Source organism: Phyllopteryx taeniolatus, chromosome 23, assembly GCF_024500385.1.
Source record: "Phyllopteryx taeniolatus isolate TA_2022b chromosome 23, UOR_Ptae_1.2, whole genome shotgun sequence".
Taxonomy (NCBI): Eukaryota; Metazoa; Chordata; class Actinopteri; order Syngnathiformes; family Syngnathidae; genus Phyllopteryx; species Phyllopteryx taeniolatus.
In genome coordinates, this window is record NC_084524.1 from 4,649,696 (window position 1) to 4,676,522 (window position 26,827).

A 26,827-nucleotide genomic window follows, 5' to 3' on the forward strand; every position below is an offset into this window, starting at 1 on the left:
CTTCATTGTTGTCGGTGCAGTGCTCCAGTCGTTGTGGCGACGGAGTTGAAAGGAGGCGGGTCTTGTGTAAACAGCGCTTGGCTGACAGCAGCATCCTGGAGCTGCCGGAAACATTTTGTCCCTCCAAGATGCCAGTGAACCAGCGGTTGTGTAGCAGAGAGCGGCGGTGCCCACCACAGTGGGTCGCAAGCTGGTCCCAGGTAGGCTTGGTCCAGTCGATCACATTTACGTATTGTATTTCATAGGGATACCAAGCAGTACTGATAGCTTGTTGTAACATGCTTTGGATTGTTGAACCTCCATAAAATTGTATCTTCCAGCTACATTATAGTATGCAGTACCAATGAGTTACAAGCCATTGTCCCTCTAAAGGTTGCATTTTTGTGTGTGGTGTCCATGTGCAGTGTTCAGTGACCTGTGGGAATGGTATGCAGAGGCTTGAGGCACTCTGCAGGAAACAAGGGGAGGATGGACGATATCAGACCTTAGATCCAAGCAATTGCTCCTCTCTGGCACGACCCACCAGGATCCGACAGTGTTCTTTGAGGCTCTGCAAGAGTAAGAGACCCTCTTTACACTTTAAGTGGAAGATTGGAAAGAGAATAACCAAAGGAGTCCGTCTTTCGTCACAGATTCACTAAAGTCCAGCCCTACCATCCTGGCTCAGAGGAATGTGTATATTCAGTGGAGGAAGAGCAAAAAGGTCCATTTGGTGGTAGGTGGCACTGCCTATCTGCTCCCTTGGACAACTGTGATCCTTCACTGTCCAACCCGCCACATCCGAAAGGCAAATATCCGATGGTTGAAAGATGGGAAGCCTCTGGTGAGTCTCCCACACCTGTCCATGCCACCACTGGGATTTGTGACGATCCAACAGGTTGGCGCGTCTGATGCCGGGAGGTACACCTGCGTCGCAGGCCAAGCCGAGGAGCATTTAGTCCTACAGATCACTGGTGCCAAGCAGAAGTTGCACAGACCAGAGGCAGCAAGGGTACAGGAGCTCTCCGTCTTCCCGACCAGGCATGACCACATTGTCCAACGCTTGCTACAACTCAAGGCAGAAAAAAACAAGACTGCCTCGGAAGACAGGCGGGACATTTTCGATATCCCGAATATTGTCATTCTTGATAGCCAGAGGCTGGATGAGATCGACAGCCTGAGAGGACAAGGCGAGCAAGTGATTACTCAGTTACTCAGCGAGCTGTCCGTATCCCACTATGAAACCAATGAGTCAACTCTTCAAAATCCAGAAATAGATGTAGCCTCCACACAAGGGCCTCTTTTTCGTAAACCAAACACGAAAAGCTACTCAACTACGTCCAGAAGCCCAGTGATCATCCAGAGCCCCGGGAAAACTGCAACGGTGTTGTCCTCCGATGTCACCTTTAATATAGGTGCGCTGGTTTTGCTGCGGAAGCCCTATGCCAGTTTGGAAATCAAGTGTGAGTCTCTCGGTTACCCAGAACCATCCGTCACCTGGACCAAAAATGGAAAACGGTTGCGCTACGATAGCAGGTATGACCAGACGACTCATGAACAAAATTGCAGGTGAGCTAAAGATTCAAGTGAGTGGACTTCACACGTGTTTGCGCTGGCAGAATAGACGTATTGCCAGGTGGCTCGCTGAAGATTCGGTCTCCGAACCAGGCGGATGAGGGTCTGTACACCTGCACTGCCAGGAATCAACTTGGGTCCTCGTCGCGCTCATCTTGGCTGCAGATTACAGGTGAAAAACCATAACCCTAATAAGTTAAGATAGCAAGTAAAAGATCCGCCCAGAGCTTTGTTCAACTATCGCAGCTAATAGGTCTGCTTATGAGATTCCAAGGTAGCTGTTGCTACGTTTCAAAGGCACAGAAATGTTCGACTTTGTTATTAGTGCTGGTCCGACACCAGGGACAACCCTCCGTAAAGGGACAATGATGTACTGTTGTTTTTAGGTGGTAGAGATGTGTCTACTTTTCCGGTTCAAGCTTGGAAATTCTGGGAAGTCACACGCGCACACACACACACACACACACAGTGGAGCAGAGTCACTGCTAATATGTTTTTATACTGGGTCGTGGAGCAGTGGCTGGTCTGGCTTAGTCAACAGTGGGGAATGTGCGCTGCGTGCCATAAGCAGAAGTCCCTTCAGAGCTGCACTATCCCACCTCTCCTCAAGCCGTGACCACTCACGCCCCCTCTGGATTGCAATCAAAGCGATGGCGCCGCTGCTTTCCTCACGTTCTGGCGCTTTTCTCACCCATACGACAACAATTTGATGGCTCAGGGGGGAGGTTTCAAAGAAGATAAGCTGCTGCATTCAGAGTTACAAAGGATAAGGAGGCTGTCATGGGACAAGTTATTCTTTTTTTGTTTTGATTAAGTCTCGTCCACTGTATTTTCAGGAAGCAGCGGAAGGAACTGCGTCCAAGCTGTTGGAGCCAGTGGCCCCGATTGCCCTGATCGGAGCAACGGCAGCATCCAGTCAACTGTGCACAGGTTGGCGGCAGCAATGCGCCGTTTTGGTCTCGGAACGCTCGCATCGATTGGAGGACTCATGAAACCCTCTCCAAGTAGTTGGCGCGCGGACCCGTGGGCACCGTGCTCGGCCAGCTGCGGCGGCGGCTCCCAGACCAGACGAGTGCGCTGCATGGAGGCCGGATCAAGCGAGGTGGAGCGCCACCGCTGCGCCGCTGCGGGGCGGAGACCCTCTGATGCCAGGATATGTAACATTCTTCCCTGCGCCAGTTGGGCCACGAGCACCTGGGGACTGGTAAGCCCACTCGTGTTATCCAATCATCATACCGAGTCATGGAAAAATTTAGGAGGTGTGGTCCCTTACACTTTGCTTGAAATGCATCATTTTGATCCTAGTGGCGAATGGTCAGGGCAAGTACTGACCTGCATTTACAACCTCAATTCTAATATTTTTTTCCATTACATTTTACTAATGTACACCGAACTGTCTGTTATGGTTACAAATATTAACTCATTGACGGGCAGCCATGTTCAAAGCAGAGCTGTTTGAGAGCATTTGGACTGATTTTCCAAGACGCACAGAATATTGTGCTGTGTGGCAATAGAAACATTTAACCTACCAAAAGAAAGTGGAGACTCTCTTCTTTGACCAGGAAAAAGTATGTTTCTAGCATTTTCCGTTCTTTAGTAATCAACAGAAGAACAGGGGTTGGTTTCACCAGAAACACTGGTTCCCGACTAAAAAATGGATAAAATTTGCTTTTTTGTGAAAAGAAACATGTCAAACAAAGTTTCGTGATATCTCAAAATGATGAAACAACAAAGACTGTGAAAGGGCTACGGATGGCAAATAATCATTTATGTAGCTACTAAATGATACTAAATACGACATAACTAAATGCGCTGTGAGCAACGCTGACTCATCACATTGCTCAAGTTGAACGTCAGTGGCATTTCTTACACGGAGTCCGCCATTCACTCCATAAGCGGTGTCATCTTTTCTCACAATGGCGACACACACTTTCTCCTCTCTACCGTGACACATACTCTATTTATACCTCACGTATACACACTCGGTTTAAGTGCGAGGTGCCTAAACCTTTCCGGCTTCAAACGTGTTGGCATTTCTCTCCCTCATAATTGACACGACAAGCTGAGATTCAACCCTGATCTTGATCTTCAACTCAAAAGCTGTGCTGACCTCGCATTCAAAGTGACGCAATGCCGCCATCTACAGGCATCTCTTAGTCATGACAGTGGTTTACAAATTGGAATTTCACAGACCAGCTTGGCGAGGTCCTCTTCCACAATTACCCATGTTGCTGGCAGTATCCGGTTGGATTCCGGATGACAAATATAAACGTCCACAGCAGTGGACTGATTTAAGTCGGTGGTTCTCAAACTTTTCACACCAAGTACCACCGACAAAAATACTTCAATCTCACATTGCGAATCACTGATAAGCAATTATAAACCTCTTCAGATCCGTGCTTGGTCTGTTTACCGTATTTTTAACAACCTGTGACAACCTGTTGTTCTGTTTGGATGTTTTAGTGTAACGGTCACTGTGTGGGTCCAAATTTGGCCGCACAGCACCGCCATGTTTTCTGCCGAGACACAAATGGCACCAAGGTCCCTTCCGTGATGTGCAGTGGACTCCGACGGTAAACATCGCCGATCTGCCGCAATGTTCCCTCTGCCGGGTATCGCTTCTTGACTCCGATGTGTTCCCATTCCAAGACCAAGCTCCGTGAGGAACTGCTCGGCGGATGCCTGCGCCCCACAGTGGAGAGTCGGGCCGTGGACGCAGTGCACCGCCACCTGCGGCCGACATGGCTTCCAGTCACGCCGCGTGGTCTGCGCACAGCGGCCCGGCAGACAGGCGCCGCGGGAGCACCGGTGCGTGCGGAGGCCTCGTCCACCCAGCTGGCAGCGCTGCAACACGGCGCCCTGCGGCAGAGGTGAGCCGTTCGAACCTAACCGCCCGAATTTTCCGAGAAGTGTGATCAGTCATTGATGCTTTGATGACCGTAGCCGAGGAGTGTCGTGACAGCACCAGGTACTGTGAGAAGGTGCGACAGTTGGAGCTGTGCATGTTGCCACAGTTTAAGAGTCGCTGCTGTCACTCCTGCCTCGACACCTGATGGATCGGGAACGTCGGACGGCAGGACCGTCGGCTTCGGGACCTCCTTGAGCCTGAGAAGCTCCCACTTAACAGAGGGATGTATCACACGATGGACTTTTTCATACTGTATGTGATGTGATAACCACTGGAAAAGATTTGAAATACGTTTTCCAAAGCATTTCGCGTCGGCCGAAGAAAAGAACCTCCAATCTGAGATTTTAATTGACGAATTGAATAAGATGGGAGTTTGAACTGAATGTTGGGGGGCTGGGGTGGGGGGGGCGTTATTCCTGCTGGGGTTGCACTTGTGACTGAAGAAATCAGAATGGATGGAAATAGGAAAAAAAAACAAAAAACATTTTGCACTCAAACTCAACTGAAGTCTGAACATGTTGATTTTTTTTGTTACATTTAAATATTTTGCTTGGTGATTTTCAAAAGATTTGTCGAGATGTGTATTTTAACCACTTTTTTAAAAAAATGCTTTTGCACAGTTGTGACATGTGCACACATGTCGCCTTTTTAATTCCTTAAACTATAATTCCTCCTTACGGCTCATGTGTGACACATTAGCGGGAAAGCCAGCACAATGTTGGAAAACCGCGAGCTTGCAGCATCAGTATTGTGTTTTTTCCTGTAATTTTTCACTTTTCTTTTTAGTATATATTTTTCTTTCATTATTTATTCACCAGATGGGCACTTTTTGATTCAAGTGCAACACGTTAAAGAACCAGGCTATTACTTGGCTTTTAGTTGACGCTCAATTGTTTGATTTTATGAGAAGAAACTGTCATCATATCATGTATACGCTTCAATTGTGTAGATATGTATTTTTGCCTTATTTATTTCCATGAGTCTCTGTGTGTATAGTTTTGTAAATAAATAAACACAAGGTTGGGTTTTAAATTTGAATTCGCCTATTGATGATTGTATTTGATGTACATATCGAGGGCGCCCTCTGCTGGTGACTTGATCTGTCGAGCTTGTTATATCATGGAATAAAATGAAGCACATTCCTTTTATCACGCTGACTTTTTCAGGTGTTTTATTGAAATAATACAAAGAAATGAGGCAAATGTTATAAAAAGGAATGTAGAATTCATCCACATCTTCTGTAATTTTTCCTCACTACGGTTAGTTACGGATAGTTTGCTTAGCTAACAGGTGACTTATTAATCATTTCAGTGGGAGCGTTTGTTTCCAAACTAAAATCAACAGAAAGGAAATTAAATAGACTAGTTAAATTGTCAATTTATTAGTAAACTATACAGCACTGTGTACCGAACTATAATATGAATATTTATTTCTACACCAATTTATATACAGTACATGACCTTTATGATAATTCTTCAATGGCCGTAGTGAGAATAAGCGGTCCAGATAGATGGATAGCAATACTAATAACTTCGTTTTTATAAACCTTTTCAGGCAACCCAAGGATGATATCTCATATTTTCTCCATTTTTTTTTTTTTTTTTGACAGGGTGTTTGTCTTACATGTCCAATCTAATATTGTTGTTTGCTATACAATTAAATAAAGGTTTGTGAAAAAATAAAATAATAATGATGCTGGCGCATACGTGTGACGTATTATCGCGCGACGCCAGTTTCCATGAGTTCTTTGATTTCCGCAGGCTACATGCATCCTTTCCACTTTTGTTTTGCCATTGCTCTGTTTATAATTGAACTTAATCGCTTCTTTAATTACGCCACTTGTGCCCACTAGCGCTGTAATTGGCTTTTTTCGCGAATGCATAGCTGGCAGGACAGTGTTGCTGCCTGTTGTTTTTTGAACGCCGAAGTCCGCGCGGTGAAAAGAAAAGGATGAACGACTCGAAGACGGTGGCGGCGGACGACGGAGGTCAGAGCAAAGAGACGGACAAGAAGAAAAGATCCCGGGTGAAGCAGCTGCTGGGCGAAGTGAAGAAACAAGTGGAGTTCTGGTTCGGGGACGTCAACCTGCACAAGGACCGCTTTCTGAAAAAGCTCATCGATGAGTCGGACGATGGCTGTGAGTCTCCTCCACCTGATAATTCATCGAATTATTATGATGACTATGTATTTATTTGTAATTGTTTTATCTTGAATTATTATTATTATTTATTTTTTTTGCGACGTCTCAGATGTTGACTTGTGTGTCTTGGCGAGTTTCAACCGCATGAAGAAGCTGACGAGCGACACGAAACTGATCGCCAGGGCTCTGAAGAATTCTTCTGTGGTGGAGGTAACCGACATGGCTTAAATGCATTTGGAAAATCTCACCCAGTGAATGGCAAACTTGTGAAAATTGCAGGTTAATTTAGAGGGCGATAAAGTGAGACGGCAGCTCCCCATTGGAGAGGTGCCAATTGACGTGGACAGCCGCACAGTCTATGTGGTAAACTTTTTTTTTTTTTTTTTTTTTTTTCTCTCCTCATGAATTAATCCAACTGTTTATGTCGCGGGTGGAAGTGACCCATGTTCACACTGTCCGGCCCTCGTCCTTCCCCCCCCCCCCCCCCCCCCCCCCCCCCCCCCCCTGTTGTTTTCAACTTGAAAATGCAGAAGCCCTGATTACTTTTAATGATAGATTTTTACGCGGAATATTATATTGACCACTCAGTGGCATAAGTGACTAAAAGGGGGCCAGAAATGTCACATTTGTACATGTTCATGGGTGGCTTTGACCCATGAATATATTTGCTGTATCAAACATAACAGGAGGGTAAAAAAAAAAATTACATTTCTGCTTTTTTGCGTAAAAAATGAAACTTGACTGTTCTTAGGAGCTTCTGCCCAAGGACGTAAACCACAGCTGGATCGAGAAGGTCTTCTCCAAATGCGGAAGTGTTGTTTACGCGAGCATCCCCAGGTACAAATCCACCGGCGATTCCAAAGGCTTTGCCTTTGTGGAGTTCGAGAACCCCGAACAAGCAAATAAAGCCATTGAGGTGATCAATTATTGTTAATAATAAGTGACTGGTGTGCTTTAAGAGAAGAAAATGGAAATATGCTTGCTCTTTCGCCATCAAGATGCTCAACAACCCTCCTGAAGATGCTCCCAGGAAACCGGGAATTTTCCCCAAGACCAGGAAGGGGAAGCAGATCCGGCTGCATGCAGACAATCCGCCTTCAGGTGGGATTCGCCCGCACAAAACGCAGCTCTTTCCGTTTGATTTTTGCCATCACGCACATTCATGTCGCAGGGGGCGGCGGTGGGGAGGAGGAGAAGAAAAAGCGCAAGAAGAAGAAAAAGAAGACGCTGGCCGAGGACGCCAAAGCGGCGCCGATGGAAGCCGAGCCGTCGGATCAGCAGCGGCGGCAAAAGAAGAAGAAGCAGCGCTCCGACGGCGCCAGTCACAAGACGGCGGGTAAAATCTCGGAGAAAAAGAGGCGCCGCTCGCACGCGGCAGATGAATCGGAAACGGGGGTACCCTCCAAGATCAGGAAGCTCGGGGACAAAGATGAAGACGTGCCCAAGAGCAGTGAGCGTCTGTCCACTCGGCAAACGTTTAGGAAGAGAGGGAAAAAAAGGGGGGGGTGGGAATGACAACGTCGCATGTGCTGTGCAGATCCTCGTGTGGAAGGTGAACGCGGGAAAGAAAACCAAGAAGACTCGCTGGTCAAAGCCAAGCGGAAGAGGAAGAAGAAGCATAAAGAGAAGCTGAAAATCGGGGACGAGGTCATCCCGCTGCGGGTTTTATCCAAGTACGAACGAACACCTGCAGTTGTACTCGAAGTGCCAAAACGTGCGCGCGAGGTCTACCAGTTAAAAGCCGTCAATGTGTTCATGTTGGTAGGAGAGCTTGGCTCGAGCTCAAGGAGGAGTACATGAGGCTGCAGAAGCGCAGCATGGCGTCCCTGAAGAAGTGCATGACGCAGCTGGACGGAGACGAGCGGCGACACGACGACAGGAGTGAGTCCAGTGCCGCTTCGGAACCCCTCACACACACACACACGCTAAATGTGCAGCGCTTTCTTATTTATGTTGGTTTTCTTCCAGTGGAGCCGAGCGAGAAAGTGAACAGTCAGGGTCCTCAGTACGCCAGCGGCGTCATCGTGAAGATTACAGACAACAAGGCACTTCCAGGAAGGAAAATGATCAAAGTACGTCGAGTGCACTTTTCTCTCTCCTCTTTATGTTGTGGGTCATATTGACCCGGTTCAAAACCAAATATTTCCAAAACGTGTTCACGTGGCGATAGTCATTGACCTTCCTTTCTGACGCAGGATGCCCTGGGCAAGATCTCGCCCGTGGCGTACGTGGACCTGTTGGAAGGCGACGCCGAGGGCTACGTGCGCTTCAACCGCCCCGAGGACGCGCAGGCCGTCAGCGACACCAAGGCCGAGCTTCAGCGGACGCACAGCTGGCAGCTGGAGATCCTCTCAGGTGGGGCGCACGGGGGTCCTTAAGGTTGCCTACAGAAAAATCGCTCTTTGACATTCTCTACCTTTTAATTTGGTGAACATGGTAAAACCAATCCATCAGTGCAGGTAAGGATATGGGAAACAAAGAATCTCCTGAATGCAATTTTCCTGCGGAGAGGCATTCCAGGCACACACACACAGAGATCCTCACAAGAAGATGACATCTCACTCTAGTTCCCAATTGCAAACGGCACGAGCCATAAAAGGGGCATCATGAATAGAAATAGTTTTACCATTTTATGGATGTGCGATTGATGGAGGACAAGGAAGTGAGAGAGATGAGAACAAATTTCTTCTTCTCCTGGCTTGCTACTCGTGTCGTAAGGAAGTACGATGCAGGCGGGACACGCACATGGCTCGAGTTTGGAGTTAATAAATGTTTGTCCGTCGTGTTGTTGTCAAAAGGTGACCACGAACAGAGGTACTGGCAGAAGATCCTCGTGGATCGTCAGGTCAAGCTGAACCGACCCCGGGAGAAGAAGCGGGGCACAGAGAAGGTCAGATGGCAGCGCCCGCACGTGACTTTCAAATGACATCTACTGTATACTTCCAATCCTTCCTTTCAGCTCCTATCCAAAGCGGAGAAGATCATCACGGCTCGCGCCAAGGAGGCTAACAAGCACATTCGTTTCCAAGAGGACTGACGGCCGCTTTGTGTGGCAAGAAACGTGCTTCAAAATATATCTGCTTGTCGACTGCAGCAAGTGACGTTTGTCATGTAAATAGGGGGAAGCTCGCCCGTCGAGATGTTTACAAAGTTTGTTGTGGTTTTTGATGTCATTTGACAGGTGGACTGTTGAGAAACTGCCCAGGACTGGGGTTTGAATTAAAGAAAACCTTTTTCAAACTTGAGGATTCACATCTCGTGTCGACATAAAGGACTTATCAGTCCAAATAATGCACATGAAAGGAAAGCCTTCAAGAGTTGTAGTTTGGATGTCAGTTCATCCTGGCGTCCCTTTCATATAAAATGTAGCCCCATGACCATCAATAAAGTTGTTAAAGTCATATGTTTAAATAAACGATTCACAAAAAAAGTTCGTAGGGGTTTGGGGTGAAATTTCAGGATGAAAAAGAAACTACTTCAAACTGTTTTTTCACAGACATTTTAAATAATAGTAGTTTTGCTCTAAAATCATCTCAACATATGCAGCCCTGTTACAAATAACGTATAGAAGATGAGTAAAAAAAGTGAGCTCAATGACATGAAGGCAAGTGCTCTCTTCTGTTTTTCATATTTTGACAATGTTTTCAGCCATAATACAGTGTTACTCAAATCAACAAACCCTTATGACTACATTAATAACGTTTTTAAAAATAGATATGGCTTTGTCTTGGGCCAGGGAACACTGCTTGAGCAAAAACATTTAACGTTCGTATTGATTTGCCACCCTGTTATGATAATTAGACTTAATACATTAGAATTCAAATAACATTTTATTTAATTGTGAGTGATTTTTATTGAGCAGTATTTTTTTTAATTATGTTTTTCAGGTGTCTGAATACCTGTAGCAGGGTTTTGCCAAACAGCAAAATAAGATATGACAAAATATAAGTGTACTGTTGAGCTGAACAAATTTATATGATGGTTTATTACCCGTTTTGTTTTGTTTTTCCCAAGATATAACAAATGTTATCGCTTGAATTGTCCAATTCTGGAATGGCCCATATACTAGATATATTACGGTATGTAATATTTTCCAAGGTATCGCTGTAAAAAAAAAAAAAAAAAAAAAAAAACTGAACTACAGCCTCGCTATGATCAACTGGTAGCTTTTGCATCTTCTGTCCACTAGATGGCGACATTTCGCCCCAAAAGCCTCAACGGAAGACCGCTAATCAACATTAGTATCACGTGTGCCTCCGTGTTCTCGTCCTGATGGCTTTGTTTTGCGTCATGTTCAAATGTATGTAATATTGTGGGGGGGGGGGTAATTGCACGGTAACACTTAGGCCGTCTGTGAATTGAATTTTGACGGTGGTCGTCACGCAGGCTGAGACGCTGCAGTGAGTGACTGCACGGTGTCGGGGTGCCACGAGAGTTTGGGGGCGTGTTGTTGCCATAACGAGGGTGGGGGCGTGCGCGCGTGGAAAAGCTCCGAGTGCCCACGCTGCCTTCACTTTCTCACGCGATTCGTCACTGCCTCCTCTGCTGGCTCGTGTGCGCGTGGGGTGCAACAAGTTTCCCTGCGGTGACCGTGAAACGCGTCGTGATTCCGATGGAGAGAGGCGCATCCGTCGACTGCAAGAAAGTGGCCCCTCGGCGTCGGGCAGCTCCAAGCGTCATCCCGTCGCTGTGCTCCGCGGCGTCCGTCGCCTTCTGCGTGGTGCTCAGCATCCACGCCGCCGACGTGAGGCGCCGGCTGGCGGGCTTGGAGCGCGGCTCCCCCGCGGACGACTTGGACGCGTTGATTGCGCAAAGAGTCGACGAGATGCTCTCGCAGGTGAGATCCACTCTTGCGCATGCTCATTGCTCGTGGACGAAGCCACGCCGACGTCACAATGTTTTAATGTCACCTCCCTCCCAGCGTTCTTATGAGCAATTTGTCAAGATCCGGAGCGCCCGGCAAGCGTCACCTGAATGCAACTGCCCTCCAGGTGAGCAAAGATGCCGCTTAATTCTGAGTGAATGGGAAGTGGTGCGTTCAAGGACACGTACGGCGGATGTTGCCGATAGTTTGGCAGGTCCGCTCTGACGGATGCGCACAGCTGAGACCGCGAGGCCTAAACATAGAGGTGCCGAGTGGCTGGCTCACTTGCGATGTTGTTGTTGGGAAACGCGGACGGACGCATGAGCTTCCCACTTCCCACCACTAGATGGACTCATTTATTCTCTCAGCGTTTTGTGTCCAAAACCGTTTTCCACTTGGATTTCATTGTGGCTCCTGGAAATTTTGGATTGAGCTCGCAGCAGTCTCGCAAGTACATGGTGGAAGCATGCTCCTGAACGCACCATTAATCAAATGGCACAGCATCTTGTCAGCAATATCAAACGGAAACAGGCCAGACTTGTCATGGAGTTCAAGTCGAAGTCAAGTGGAGTCTTTTGATAAGTTTGAGCCAAGCGAGCTCCAAGTCCGAAAATTGGCGACTTAAGTCTGACTCGAGGCAGTACCCCCCCCCCCCCCCCCCCCCCCAACTCTGGGGATTAGCAAGTGCAAGGTAACGAACGAACAGACGTGCAAATGGTAGCGTGGCGGCTGCTGCATAAAATGTGTCAACACGGGAGACGGAGTCCTCGAAACTCTCAAATCGACAATCGATCAGACCCCGATAGCCTCGCGAAGACCGCGAGGAAGGTCACGCGGCAGGGTGGTGTGACGCTCATCCTGATGATGAAGTTGCACTTGCTCTAATTCTCTGTTTGATGGCCGGAAATAGCCTTTTTTTTTTTTACGTCTACAGCGCTGTTTTGAAAGCGCGGCACACTTTCCCACTTTGCTTTTATGGCGTGTGTGGAACCTGCGGGCAAAACTCTGAATGCAGAGCCGGCAAACAAAACCCCAAAAAATATCTCTTGAGTGCTGCTGCTTCTTACGTGATCTTAAGGATTTACTGTCCTGCTCGGTTGACTTCCTGTCCATGGAAGTCCGGAGCCTGGCTGCTAGTGTGCAGACAATTCCTGTCACAATAAGTCATGTGATCCTAGGAAATGTTAGCGAGAATTTGCAATAAATCATGTATGTGTAATATGGTAAGTGAACTGAGGAGTTTCATTCAGACAAAAACAGTGCTTTGACGCCATCTTGTGGAATCTTGTATCAAGGAACTATATTAACATTGCAAATGTTGGCATTGTGGGACGAATAAAGGTTATATTAAAGTAAGTTGAGGAGTTTCATTTCAACAAAAATAGTGCTTTGTTTGCCTTTTTGTGGCATCTTGGGTGTCAAGGGACTGTTACAATGATTTGAGGAGTTTCATTTCGACAAAGGTAGTGCGCTTTGCCACTATCTTTTGGCATCTTGGTGTCAAGGAACCACACTTGAGTGCGTTGAGGAGTTTCATTTAGACAAGTCATGCTTTCCGAGGAGCAAAAACTCTATTCCTGACTTCAGCTCTAAGGGGGCTTATATAGAAAGGTGGGGCTTTTTTCAGCCTTGGGGAAGGTCGGTTTTCTAGCAAGTGCCATCTAGTGTTGCGGTCAGCCATTCATTCATTTAAGTGCTGTTTTATTTATTTATTTATTTTTTTTGTCATGTGACGTCATCAGTGCTGCATTCAAGCGCCCTTCTCGCACCCAGGAATACCAGCCCCCCAACCGCCCTTTGATGGCTCTCTGTCAGAGCTGGGCTGAGGTTGCGGGGCGGTTCAAACCCAGCACAAACGCCAGCTCACAGACCCTGCGTCTCATCATCTCATCCTACCGGTGCCCTTTGACACCTGACTCAGACCTCCTTTGAGTTCCCTTCACTAGCTCACACTGCTATTCAGTGACAGTTTCTTTTTTTCCTCCCCAGTTACACTTCCGTGGACCTTCTTTGTATGCAACAGTCGCTCTATTGTTTTCATACGGGGAATTTTTCCGCACGAGAGTTCAGCGATTGGCAACGATATCTTCTCCTCATGCCAGTCAAACGACACTTTCGTTTCTGTGCTACGCATACAGTGACACAAACTCCTCATCCTCGTTGTGCATCTGATGAGGAAGAGGACTGACCAAACAACTGCGTAAGCCACACTTAAAAGACCGAGACCGGCTTTGCAATTGAATTCAATTGGCCGGTCACTTGATATCACTCGAGCAGGCGAGACGGCTGCTGAAACAGTCGCTTTGGACAGACCTCATTAGGACGCTCAAAATAGCTTGCACTATGCTTCTTAAGCATTGGTCCTCGTTTCAAAGAGATGACATTGACACACATATCTCCGAATTCACGATACAGGGTCTTTAAATAAACTGTGTAAATTGAACACAAATGTAAAATATGAATCAGTTTCGTTAAGTCCATGAGCAAATTTGAAGAATTCTTGATCGTTTGTAAGGCAAATCGGGTATGCTCCCCAGCGCTCCCTCCAGGTGAAAATTAAAACTAAGTACTGTACAGTATTGCATGTGATTGTGGGTTACTATGGCAACCGCAAAGATGCTCTCCTCCCAATTGCAGGCCAGTGTAGCATTATGATGATTTGAAGGGGAAAAGAGGTCCCAATCACTCTTTGGTCTCTTTTAAACATGATGTGAATCATCAACGATGAGACTTGAAGATGTGATTGAGCATCTTTTCCAACTGGCCAAATTAATGATAATGGAATATCAAATCGAGCATAGAATCCCAAATTGAGGATTAGTTTTTGGCCAAGCGCACAAGCTCAGCCTCGGTATTGCACGGAACATTCACATAACATAAGAAATGAGGGCAAGTGATGCACGTGTGCCGCTTTTCCAAGTTGGCTTGTTATTCTTTTTGCAGCACACCATTGGCCGAGAGGATCGAGTCTCAGGTGGAGGTCATTCGGCAAAATGTCCACCGGGCGTCCGCAAATTTCACGGCACAATTATTCCACCGGCGCCGCTTTTCGCCTGGGATACGGCGTGGATTTGTGAAGAAAGGTCCCACGGGAATTTCAAATCCAACATGTACAGCGAGCATTTGGAACCAATAGAAACGCGGCAAAAGTCATTTCCTCTTTTCATCATGGTCTGGTCCTTGGTGGCCAGCTGGATTTGAAGCCACATCTGAGGGGCCCAAATGTTTCGGATTGTAATCCCGGCCCGCCTCATCGGCCATGATGTCGCCAGCGGCGGCGGGCTAGAGACGGGCCACTTGGCAAATGTGCCGGAGGGTGGAACGCAAAATTGAAGGATTTGGACAATTTTTAGTTCAACAATGGCTCTAAACGATGAATCGATTGTGCAAATAGTTGATGAATTTGATAATTGATTAGTTGTTCCTTTATTGATGAATTGTTGCACCTCTCGAATGCACAGCGGAAAATTTGGGTATATTTCCATGGGAACTTAGAAATTTGGGAAATATCCCAAATTGGAAACTTTGGGATTTCTGTGAATTGAGGGTCATTCCTTTCAGGTCACGTTGGGCCCAGTCTTCAGGTATCCGACGTGTCAGTCGGGACATGTGGCTCGTTTGGATGTTGTGTGCTTAGCGCACACGCATTCCAGCTCGGGTTTTTGCTCTTGGCGAGGCTCCCGCTCCCTCGTGAGCAAGAAAGCGAGCCCTGTCAGGAGCCAGAGGAGACAAGCGTGTGCTGATGTGTGAATCTGTGAGCGGGGGGGGCCCCTGTGGATCTCGGCCTTGTCCGCCGGGTGTAAATACGGCCTCCACCGCAGCAGGTGTGACGAGCCCGCTTTCACCCCCTCGGCCGCAGGCGACCCGTCCTGGAGGAGTCAATATTTGCACTCGCTATCAAAGCCAGGCCTGTTTATGTGTGAAAAAACAGCTTGTGCCGTGTTCCAGGGGATGTGCCACTGGATCATTCATTGTAGTTGGACAATTTTAGCTCAATTGGTGGGTTTTGTTTATTTAAGACCTCCAAATGCAGGGGTGTCAAACTCTTTCTTTGTCTCGGGCCGCATTGTAGTTATGATTTCCCTCAGAGGGCCGATAGAACACTGAAACCATATAAATGTTTAATCATCACCAAAACATATTATTACCATTACACAACAAATGGAGTCGTAACTAGTTTTGAAATCAGGAGACAAGGATAATAGTTTGTTCAAGTATTGTTTAAGTTACTGTAGAAGAAGGGTTTGGTAACAGAAAAATGCAATATCTCAACATTGTTTATTATTATGACAATTTGGAATTTGGGTACAGATTTTAGCAAAAATCACGGAAGTTGACGAACACGATTTGCTTTCGCGGGCCACATAAAATGATGTGGCGGGCCGCATCTGGCCCCTGGACCTTGAGTTTGACACCTATGTCCTAATGTGTTCCAATATACACAAGGAATCACATTTGAATATCATATTATATATCACATATATCATCACAATCACTCCTATAAAATGCGGCGGCGGCGTTTGCACATCTTAACACTAAACACAAAAAACAAAAAAATAATAACTCATTGACTGGCAGCTGTTTTCAAAGCAGAGTTTCCCATATTGCCAGCGGCCGTTTTAGAGCATTTGGAATCATCTGTCAAGACCCACACAATATTGTGTTCGATGACAATATCAACACCGAAAGAGTAGACTCTCTTCTTTCTCCAGAAAAGTTTGTTTCGAGCTTTTATGTCCTTTTAGTAATCAGCATTAGAACATGGGTTGGCTTCACCAAAATGACCAGTTTCTGACCAGAAGAAGAGAAAACAAGCTTGTTGTAAAAAGACACATAAGTGGAACAATGACTTTGATGCTGAAATTTTGTTTGTATTTGAGACAAACTAAACTAAACTATAAAACAAAAACAAAACAAGACTGCGGAGGGCTTTCGGTCTGGTATGCCAGAATTTTATTGTCAGTCGTCAATTTATGTGGAACATACAGAGAGCCGAAATCACTTTCCCAAGAGGCGACTGTGACAAAAATACTACAAAATAACCAGAAACCATAAAACATCCATTCATACGTGCTTTTTTTGTTGTGAGAGGCTGTTATTTATTTCCAGATAGCTGTGCTCGTGTCAAATCCAAAGCGATGCAATGCTGCCATCTACAGGTTCGGCATTGAGGTTACATTCCACACACACACACACACACACACACAAATAAAAAATAATAATAATAATAAAAGAATGGGAAGAACGAATCACGAATATGCATGAGCATTATTGTGTTACGAACGTCTTGGAGTCATCGTTAACTTTCTTTCGTCGAATGAATCGGGAATCCTGATTGAAAGCAGGTATCCTGGACGGATTGACCACACGACAATGAGAAGTGTTTTGGCCTCCGCTCTACTGCGGATGAGCATGGCGTCAAAGTTTGCTCGTAATTTCGAAGATTCGGGAGTGTGAGGTTCCGTTTATTATGACCGAGTGCAGGTTGGCGTCATCAGAAGGTTTGGAGGATGTCCGATGAGATATGTTGCGATTTTTGCAAAAGCACAATTGTAACATTCGATCCCATGCGTAATTGTGCACCCGCTTTTACGACAACAGTGACATTTTCACATACTGTCGCATTCTGAATGTGGTAGTCGACCGTATGTACGGTACAGCCACCACAAAGCCGTAATCCTCCTCACCTTTTTAAGAACGGGCGCCACTCTTCTCTTGCGCACTCTCGGGAAGTGTGTTGAAAAAGACTTGCAAGGCACTGCTGGGATTTGCGTCCCCTCGTGCGGTCTGCTCATTGAAACCATCCGCTCGCCGGGCATTTCTTTAAATTTGCTAAAGGAAGAATCTGGTTTAAAGCACGATGAAAGATGACAGTATTCAGTCTTCCTAAAGCAGACGGGCCAATTCTACAGAGCAAGTCAGCCACATCACACATTAGCAGACATCTTGCAGTAAACAAGCCGGGAGGCGCACGTCCTTTATATAGCCTCCGAACTTCCTTCCGTCGCAGTCCTCCGAGAAGCCTCCGCACACTGGGCAGCGAGGAAGTCGGCGTGTTTCATGAAGTGACGGTCCCGGAAACAACGCAGGCTCTGTTAGGGGGTGGTGAATGACACTTGGAAATAAGAATGTGCCAGAAGCTTGTGGCGGAGTGCGCGAGGCCAGATGTCCCACTGCGGCCTCTCGCAGTTTGCATTTGAAAGCTTCTTTCAAAAGCCAAAACGGGAAGTTCACAAATCTCCAGCCGTATAAACTGTAACGCAGTCGACTGCATTTACATTCCAATAGCTGGCTTGCATTTGACAACGTTGTCTCCACTTTGCTCAAGGAACTTGTTATCACCCGTTTAGGAGCATTTCCTCCAAATAATGACATTTTATGAAGTGTCAACACTGTGGTTGAGTTCTGGTTATGCTTAAAGGCATAAAAGCGCTTTTGTTAACGCTCGGCAAAAGTTACCTCACAATTTCTCCACTTTTGTGGGCATATTAGTTGCACTTTTTTTGTTTCCAGTATTTGAGTTATTGCTATGTTACCACATTGGCCGTAATGGTGTTCAACAACAATGAATGGTGCTGCAGGGGCCACAGACGGTGAATTAATCCCAACAGACAGGTGCACATCTGCTGCACCTCTGCAACGGGGGGGGGGGGGGTCTTGTGGGGGAGGTGAGGAACCGATAATAGTCAAGGTGAGAGTGTTGAAGATCTACCCCGAGAAACAGAAAACAGATGACTTGGGTTAGATAGGGGGGGGTGGGGAGGGGGCGGCGGCTTGGGTGCTGAAAGACCTCCTTCTGTTCTTTGTCCGTTTACCCTCGAGGGGTGTCGGCAGGTTATGGCTGCCATATTCGGCCTGGTGTGCTTCAAATTTTGGGCCACCTGTTTGTGCGTAGGCGCACCCCTCAAAATATCCTCGGACCTTACGAGCCATGCTTTGGGCCTTTCGCAGTCATGGTTCAATTATATCTTCCCTTCGGATAGTCCGCTGGTGTAGCCACTTTTTCACCATCCTGAAACATCATAATATACTTGTGTTTTTTTAATCATTCAAATTTGGCAGAGTTGATAACACGTTTCTCTATGATGTGTCAAATTCAGAAAACAGTTTCTTTTCACCGGGACTGAAAGAGGGTGAAAAGTTTCCTGTAATTCTTGATCACTGGGCATGTTTGTGACATGTTATTAAGACACCTGCGAAGTGTTTTACAGAACACGTATCAGTCTAAATTGGATGTTTGCCTTCGTGTTCCAAGCAAGTCGGTTCGATGGATCATGAGAAGTGGACCTTTCAAGGCGCCAGATCAGGGCAGACTTGTAGCGCGCCATGCCGTCATGCCAGGCGGTGTCCCGACCTCCGAAACGGACGTCTGAAGCATGTCTTGAGGACTCCCTCGAGCTCGCTTATCAGTCGACACCCCGCCGAGCTCTTGAGCCTCTTGCGGAGATGCCGCAGATACTGCTATCTGACATCAGTGGTGACAAACAAAAAGCGGCGGTGGCGACTACTCTCGTTTGTGATCGAGTGCCCGAGGCAGTTGACCTCTGGGAACGTTGGTCGGACTTGGGAGAGAGCCTACAGAATAACATGCGGGACTAAAATAAAAACATCAGAGGCAACTTGAGATCTCGGCCCATCTGTTGTGACACTGTGACTACTACAGAGAATTCTTGCAGGCTATCATGTCTACTGGTACTAGACCTTGCCGCATTGGTCCAAAGCCAGACTTCGGCTTGACAGCGCATTCATGCAAGCTTTTCTCTTTTCATTGTTGAGGTGGCATGTGAGTATTATATTATATTAGTCTCCTGCTGGCTTTGAATCCCTGAAGCCAACCTTTGTGAACTCAACACTCCATTTCGCTGTCAAATTAGTACTTTGATGACTGACTTCTTGGAGCCAGTACACGCATCACAGTCTTGAAATGGCTTTAAAAAAGCAAACTCCGAAGGGATGCCAGTGTTTCTGTCTAGTCCTAAGTGTCATTGCTTGTAATGGACGTGTTATTTTGGACAAAAACCCCGGTGGTGCAAAAAGTTGGCCCGCCCACACACATAAGTGGCAGATTCAGCATGTCTTCTGGCTGCAGGGACAGTCCATCAGTTTTCCACCTATGAGCCAAAACACACTTTGGTGCCGTGGGAGAGATGGACGCCAATTGCTGGGGAGCATTTCCTCCAGTTTGAAGGCTTGTGGTAAAATCTTTACAATGTGGGAAGTTACACGGCGTGGTGTAATCCGTAGCTTACCGCTTTTGTGCGTCGAAACCCTACCTTCCTTTGCTTGTATATGGCACAAGGTAGCTTTTTTCTAGTCTGGCAACTGCTGTGGGAGTCCGACAGTCATGTGCAACCAGAGAGCCGACAATGGAGTTGAACGGTGACAATCGGAAAGACTAACCGGAACAGCGAGATCTGTTTGCGGTGCACAACTCGCTGACTGTGTCGATCCACCGGTTGGGAATTTGGGGTAATAATGAAAAGGATCAACACAAAAAGGGCGTCATTGAGTGAATGGGTCAATCAGTAGCGCCCACTTATACCAAATGGATCAAGATGATTGACCAGTTGAACAGTCAACAGTCAGGGCTGTAAAGGTACTCCTAAATGTACATTTTTACTACACAGTAAACGTGGCTGCTCCACTTGTTCAAACTTGGTCGCAACAACTGAGCATAGTGGTCCCAAATGTAGATAATGTTGCGTAATTGAAGCACTTACAGCAAGCATGTCCGTTAATCATATAATTATGGCGTCACTGATTGAGTTACTTGGCATTCAACTTGTGTTTAATATTATGCAGTTCACACTCAGGTTGAATGAAATGACTTGGCGTGGTTCAACGCGAGTTTCACATTGTTTCAAAGAGAAATTTTGTGTCCCTGATTTCAGAAAAGCTTTCCAAAGGGTGACCTCCAATGAGGAATGGACAGCTGGGAGCACGCGAGCCACAAACAGTAGCCCTGCGTTTCCTCATCCTGTTTTAGCAAGCTGAACGATACAGTCCAAGCTAAGCGTGAGACGATTATATTGGCTGCTAATCTGACTCTGTCGGCGGATCTGCGGGGATTTCAACGTAGGAAAATAAAGCTACACTGTCTGGGATACATGATTGTCACTTGAAACGAGGGCAGATTATTTATTTATCCCCTGGCAGTTTCAATCTGTGTCAACAACAACAACAAAAAGACAACAATTGTGGATGTTGACTTGCAAAGTCTGCATGTGTGGAGTTACAAGATAGCGCTGTCCACTGTGCCACGTAATTGTTTTGTTTTATTGCCACGTCAAGTGGCTTCATCCCACCGTGAAATCCTCCTGCTAAGCGTGCAGCGCTGTGCAAATATTGATATCTTGGTTTATAAAATTCATCCCAAGGGAGCTCTTAAGAACACTGTACAAGGTCACATCAATCTGGCTGCCTCCACTCATACAGTTGTCATTGGGACAGAAGCTAGAGCAAAATAGACATGTTTCTTGCTTAGTGTAAAAATAAATGTTTTTTTTTCTTCTTTTTTTCCCTCTTGCACATGTAATAATGCTGTTTAAATTGTAGGACCATGGACATAAATGTGTTGTATCTGATGGAGCTTACGTTACAGCCGGCTGCCCACCCGCATTTCCTGGCAGCTTGAGGTGTCCAAACTCAAACTGATGCCAATTGTGAGCTCAAGCCTTCACCCAAAGGGCTATTAGTTAAAAAATAAACAACATGTCTGCTGCAGAAAAAACCCTGAATGAGTGCCACTATAGGAAGGCGGAGGAGATGCCTCGTTAACTGCTGGAAAATATGTAACGTGCATCACAACATTTAGAGCGGAGAAGCTGGGAAGCCGGCCGAGAGAGGTTTAACAGTATGTGTATTGTTGTGGTCAAAGACCCCTGTACGGTGAATTCAGAGATTTGTTTCTAGATGCAGTACATTATACGTTTGAAGATAATAGTTGAAAATGTGCAAAGAGAGAGAACTATATAGGACTCAATTGTGGATCTACCGTGTTACACTGTTTTTCACCTTTTTCTCAGGGCGTGGCTAAAACAGGGCCCAGTGACACCACAGTGGTAATAAGAACTTTGAGCGTCTTTGACTTCTTTCGCATCAGCGGTCGTCCGGTGCACGTGCAATGTATAGTTTGCTAGCAAAGCTTACATCCCAAAATTAAATCTTCCTTCCGGATATTCCATCGGTGTGGCTGCTTTAGAGTGCCTCGTTGTCAGCCGTGAGTGTGCACAAGTGACACAGAGAAAGATGGAAGAGCGAGGGGGACGAAGTTTTTTTTCTTTTTTAAGTCAGACTTGACAGCCAGCATGTGGACATGGGCATTGCGCCAGTATGGCCACGTTAGAGCACCTCGTTGTCACGGTGTGGAAAATCCCCGAAACGACCCGCTGGGATACATTTCAGCCATCGGAAGCTTTAAGCTGGTATATTTTCGCTTCTCAAACATAGTTATGTGTAGGCATAAGAAAGATGCCAGACTAAATAGGATCCATTTTTCAGGTTGTACTAGTGGTATTTGACAGTCGAGTGGGGGTGGGGGTGGTTTCAGCGCATTCAGAGAACACAGCGGCTTGATTTTTCACAATTTTGAAGCCTCATTTATGTACTTGGCAATTTCTTTTTTTAGGGTTCTCAACAACATATCTGCAGATGTGTCAACTTTACATGGCATTTTTGTTTACACTTTCCAGGGATTATTTTTATTTTTTTGTGGTGCATCATATCCAAGGCGAAGGAATGCACTAAAAAGATAGATGATGTCGTGGTCATCTCCAACCTTGCGTTTCTCTAAATTTCTGGAGGTGTCCCCGATAACTTGTCTCGTGATCGCTTCCTCACATTTACTACTCAATCAACATGCCGTCTTCTGTTCTTAATTACACATTTTTAATTTTTGAATAACTTGGCCTTGTTGTCAGGCATTGCTCATTTCGTATTTTTATCACCATGGCAACATATTCATGCCAAAGGCCAGTGAAAGGCCGACATTGTCCGCGTTCCAATGATCGCATTGTGTGAGGCCACGTTTGACGGCGTCACGTCTGTGAGGCAGCATGTTTGAGGATTCGCAATGGGGGGCCTTGATGAGGGCTTCACTTGACTTTTATTGGCTCGGGTGGCAGCTCGTCTCTCTTACACGATCCTCCGAGTGGTCGCCTAGGATGATGGATCCTGACAACTGTCATGTTTTTAGCCATGCTCGGTGTGGGAATGCTGGCGGGGCTTCCGTTCGAGTGCCGTCTGTGTTTTTCTGAAACTGAATTCGCATCTCAGTCCCCTTGTGTCGCCTCTCCGTCTCTTGTAATGCGAATAGCATCCCTTTTGTTGCCGTGGCAACCCCAGATGACAGACGACAGCAGCCATCCAAAGCCAACTTTGTTTTGTGCTCATTGACTATTCGTGATTGTGTGCAGCGCTTGTATAAACTGAACCACATGCTTAAATTTCATTTAAGAATAATAAAATGAAAAATAAAACTTCAAACTGTGGACCCTGGCAGCACAACATTTTGGGTTGGGGCCTTCTGGGTTCTCGCCAAAACCTTTTATAAAACAAGTGGTGTGGTTTAATTTTATTTGGCCTGTTTCAACACAATATGTACCTTGGTATCTGAAACATTTGGAAGACCAAAACAAATGTGTGGCCAGTAAAGTTGTTTTTTTGTTGTTTGCTCAACATCTGCTGCTGCTCTTTGGTATTGATGTCACACTAGATGCAAGTCGGGTTGCGGGGGCAGTAGCTTTAGCAGGGAAGCCCAGACTTCCCTCTCCCCAGCCACTTCATCCAGCTCTTCCGGGGGGATCCTGAGGCGTTCCCAGTCCAGCCGAAGGATGTAGTCTCTCCTCCCGGTGCAACGTGCCCGGAACACCTCACCAGGGAGGCGTCCGGGAGTCATCCGAATCAGATGCCCCAGCCACCTCATCTGGCTCCTCTCGATGCGGAGCCCGGACACCCTGCGGAGGAAACGCATTTCGGCCGCTTGTATCCGGGATCTTGTTCTTTCGGTCACGACCCACAGCTCGTGACCAAAGGTGAGGGTAGGAACGTAGATCGACCGGTAAATCGATAGCGTCGCCCTTCGGCTTAACTCCTTCTTTACCACAACGGATCGATACAAAGTCCGCATCACTGCAGACAAGTCCGGATAAGCGGTAGAAAATTGATGGATGGACTCGATGCAAGTGCCCCCTAGTGACGGTCCAACCTTGTTCTGTGCAGAAGAAGAAGCCTCGTCCTCTCGCTGGGGATTCAGTCACCCTCTTCTTTTTCAACATCACCGCCGCCGCAGAGAAACACTTGATTTATGAGCTGAAGTTACTGTCGTTCTTCGTGCATCCACATCACAGGCGCCGAGAGCGTCAGCAAGGATGTTCGGCGGCTGAGTCGGCCGTTCGTCCCACCTGTTATTTAGTGCTGTCATAAAGTCCTTTAATCGTCTACTCCATCAAATTCTGACATAGCCGAACACACATTGGCGCATCGCTCAGCTGTCACCCAATGCTGCACTAACGATGAGCGCACAGATGATATTAAAGTGGTCCATCATAGTGGACCAGCCAGGACTTTTTTGTAACTGGATGGATGCTACCCAGAAGTATCACTCCGGAAAAATGTAGTGTTTTCCAACTTTATTCAAACCGCTCGATGACTTGCAGAGGGCAAGGTTTTTAGATGGCCGTTTATGACTGTTCAATTGGACTCGTCAAGCTTCCACTTGTGTGGCCTTCGCTGCCTTCCACTTCTGCAAAAACAAACAAGATGTCTCCTTGGCAAGTGGCTCCCTTGATCTGCTAAACAAAGAGCAGTGGCGGCGGCAGCCGTTCGCACTCGTTATCTTAGTTTGAGAGGAATGCAAAGTTTTAGTTTTTTTACGGCAAGAATTTCAAGTATGGTCTCTTCCTGCTCACAAATGAGCACCCAGTGGAGCAGCTTTGTATCGTGCTCATTTTACAGGTGACGCTTCAGAACACAAATACTCCGGCTATGACATGCACCAAGGCTTTAATTCTTAACATTATTTGGATTGCCCGTAGCGACACTCCTAACTTTTTCCTGGAGGGCTGAGGGTGAAAATGAAAAGACAGTAATAAAGACAGTTTCAAGGTATTTTTTTTTCCGTCCTAAGCCTTTTGTTTGATAATGGGCTGATTTGCTGACGGAGCTGTGTCCAGTCAAGTAGGTACTGTGCCGTGGAAAAGTGTGCCTAATTTTAGCTGGAACAATTTGCGCCTCATCTCAAGCTGTTCGTCACTTGACTTTTAATTTGACGAGGACGTGCCATGAAGTTTTAATAAAGGCAAACAAAGGTCTCTTAAGAGACTCTCCAGGCTGTTTCTAAATAATTCCAGACCACAATAGTAGAGAATGAACTGAAGTGAACTGTTACAGTGGCGTTAGTCAGAGTCACTTCCCGAAGCATGTTTTGCTCATTACTTCTACCGCACGCGCTTCCTTGACGCTTGCGCTCATCCATGATGCTTCCGGCCTTCGTCTTCGAGGCAGCAAACAAAAGGATTTGATTTACGAACGTACCAACGGGCCCACCAAAGCAGTACTGAAAATGCGAGACATTTTGGGGCTGGTGCGGTGCAAGCTATCGGACCCTTAATTGACAACTTCTCAGCTCCCACAAGTGATGGCGGGCGGTTAAGTTAGTGCGTAATGATTGAAGGCCAGAATGTAAATCTGTCAGTGCTTATGGCAGACGGTGCTCCAATGACTGGTTCTGTCACCAAACTATGATGAAAGACCTTTTTTGTGTGCGCGTGTTCCAAACACATTCACTGGAGGAGGTCAGCGGCTTAATTTGACATGAAAACAAGCGTACACTGTTTCTGTTTTTGTCACCTATTGCCACATATAGAAAGCCAGCTGGCCGCTATGATTAAATCCAGTCAGGCTGTAAAGTGTCATAATTGATCCCAGAGAGAAATCATGTGAAATGATGTGACACAACTGCATTGCAGTCAACTAGTAGGCATGTCATTAAAGTTGGCATTTACTTGTCTGCATTTAGTCCATTTTACAATCCTGGCAAGGTGTACAACATGCTTTATTGTAAAAGAGGGAAATGAGGCCAAAGTCAGGTCTGCACCCTGCAGCTCGGGGGGGGGAGAAAAAAAAAATCCCTAATGGATGCTAAGCATGGCGGGTTTACCCGTTATAAACATGCAACAATATGAAAACTTGGGCTTGATGGTCGTCCTCTAAAGTTGTTTGGCATGTTCAAATGAAATGTGTAAACATTTGTCATGAAAGTGAGATTCTGTTGTGGTTTTGTGGGTCCAATATTGGAATGTTTTTTTTGTTTCCTTTCTTAATGCAATAATGGTGATGGTCGCGTACACTCACTGGCCACACCAAGAGTTACACCGATACTTAGAGCTGCTCTGTATTCATTTACTTCACAGTCCGTGTGCACACTTCCTTGTCATTTTGTGGAAAAACAAGTCGAGGTGTTTTATGACTCTTTATGGAGGGACTTTTGTGGCCAAATTAAATATAAGTATTAAGTCAAATGACTTTATTTACTTGATGCCAGCTGAACGAAGCATGGCATATAAACAACAAGCTCACGTGGCGCATCTCAGAGAGTGCTTTCGAGAGCGAGAGCTGACTTCTCCCATGCAGCAATTCTTCCTAATTTCACCGCGTTGTTGTCCATAGCTTCCTCTCCTCGTCGTCCGGATGCTCGCGTTGTCCGAGCGAGCCGCCTCCTCGTGCTGTTAGGCGTAAGGGGCCAAGGACGTTCCTTTTACGGAGTCGAGTCATGCCACATGGCATTGGAACTCAGTGACTCACGTGCTGGCTTAAAAGAAGCCCGACGGAAGAATAGCTGGAGCAATGAGGCCAAGGTTAAAGCAACCTCACTTTTTCAACGTTGTTCTTAAGACAGGATGCTAGCCCTTGGCTCTTTTGATTCTCTTTTGCCCTAACTACAGCTTCCGCTCCCTGTTGATCAAAAGTAATGTGGCTGTACATTTTAGTAGGCGGAAGTATTATCTCTTCATTTAATTGATGAATAACTTAGATTAGTAAATTTACTCATGCTTGCACTCTCCTCCTTGGGGGCTGAGTGTTTGGTCATTGATACGTGTTCCCAAGCAGTTTCCCGCTGCAAAATACTTGCCGCATGAAAGCGTGCACAGTGGGATGAGATCAGGGTGCGGAAGCCAGGGGGGGTCACAGGTCATCGCTCTCAAATAGCTCCCCGTCCGGGGTACGAGCAGCCCGGCGGCTCGAGAGGCTTTGAAACGAGACCCGTTTATTCTGGACCGGGCTCTCGGCGTGCTGGGACCCCGGCAGGATCACAGTTGTCGCGTCAGGTGCCGACTATTTTGGAGACGACGAAGGACGAGCT

General features: G+C 46.5%; 3 protein-coding genes across 6 annotated transcripts in view; all 3 read left to right on the forward strand.

The window, feature by feature from the left end:
- The window catches only part of adamtsl3 (ADAMTS-like 3), a 48,560-nt gene extending 42,950 nt beyond the window's left edge, over positions 1–5,610 (forward strand). For 2 of the 3 annotated variants that reach the window (XM_061764162.1, XM_061764163.1), the window contains 9 exons: positions 21–200; positions 405–558; positions 633–1,515; positions 1,599–1,726; positions 2,391–2,484; positions 2,563–2,758; positions 4,018–4,127; positions 4,204–4,424; positions 4,498–5,610. In XM_061764162.1, coding sequence (XP_061620146.1) covers positions 21–200; positions 405–558; positions 633–1,515; positions 1,599–1,726; positions 2,391–2,484; positions 2,563–2,758; positions 4,018–4,127; positions 4,204–4,424; positions 4,498–4,607 — 2,076 coding nt within the window. In that variant the 3' untranslated portion in view covers positions 4,608–5,610. Of the gene's footprint in view, positions 1–20; positions 201–404; positions 559–632; positions 1,516–1,598; positions 1,727–2,390; positions 2,485–2,562; positions 2,759–4,017; positions 4,128–4,203; positions 4,425–4,497 lie in introns of those variants that run through there. The other variant, XR_009786833.1, reaches the window with a different exon arrangement.
- Positions 5,611–6,163: 553 nt separating this feature from the next.
- larp7 (La ribonucleoprotein 7, transcriptional regulator) lies at positions 6,164–9,842 on the forward strand. 2 transcript variants are annotated; one of them, XM_061764173.1, is made up of 12 exons: positions 6,166–6,599; positions 6,712–6,812; positions 6,882–6,965; positions 7,354–7,518; positions 7,601–7,703; positions 7,774–8,052; positions 8,140–8,275; positions 8,368–8,483; positions 8,571–8,674; positions 8,798–8,957; positions 9,401–9,492; positions 9,562–9,842. In XM_061764173.1, the coding sequence occupies exons 1-12, from the start codon at positions 6,413–6,415 to the stop codon at positions 9,637–9,639; spliced, it is 1,605 nt and encodes a 534-aa protein (XP_061620157.1). In that variant the 5' UTR covers positions 6,166–6,412; the 3' UTR covers positions 9,640–9,842. The 2 variants fall into 2 exon arrangements, with proteins under 2 accessions (XP_061620156.1, XP_061620157.1); XM_061764172.1 differs by having other exon boundaries at positions 6,164–6,599; positions 8,368–8,674.
- A 1,181-nt stretch (positions 9,843–11,023) lies between these two features.
- The window catches only part of LOC133472797 (collagen alpha-1(XXV) chain), an 89,325-nt gene continuing 73,521 nt past the window's right edge, over positions 11,024–26,827 (forward strand). The window contains exons 1-2 of the mRNA XM_061764170.1: positions 11,024–11,439; positions 11,524–11,593. Coding sequence (XP_061620154.1) covers positions 11,215–11,439; positions 11,524–11,593 — 295 coding nt within the window. The 5' untranslated portion in view covers positions 11,024–11,214. The remainder of the gene's footprint in view (positions 11,440–11,523; positions 11,594–26,827) is intronic.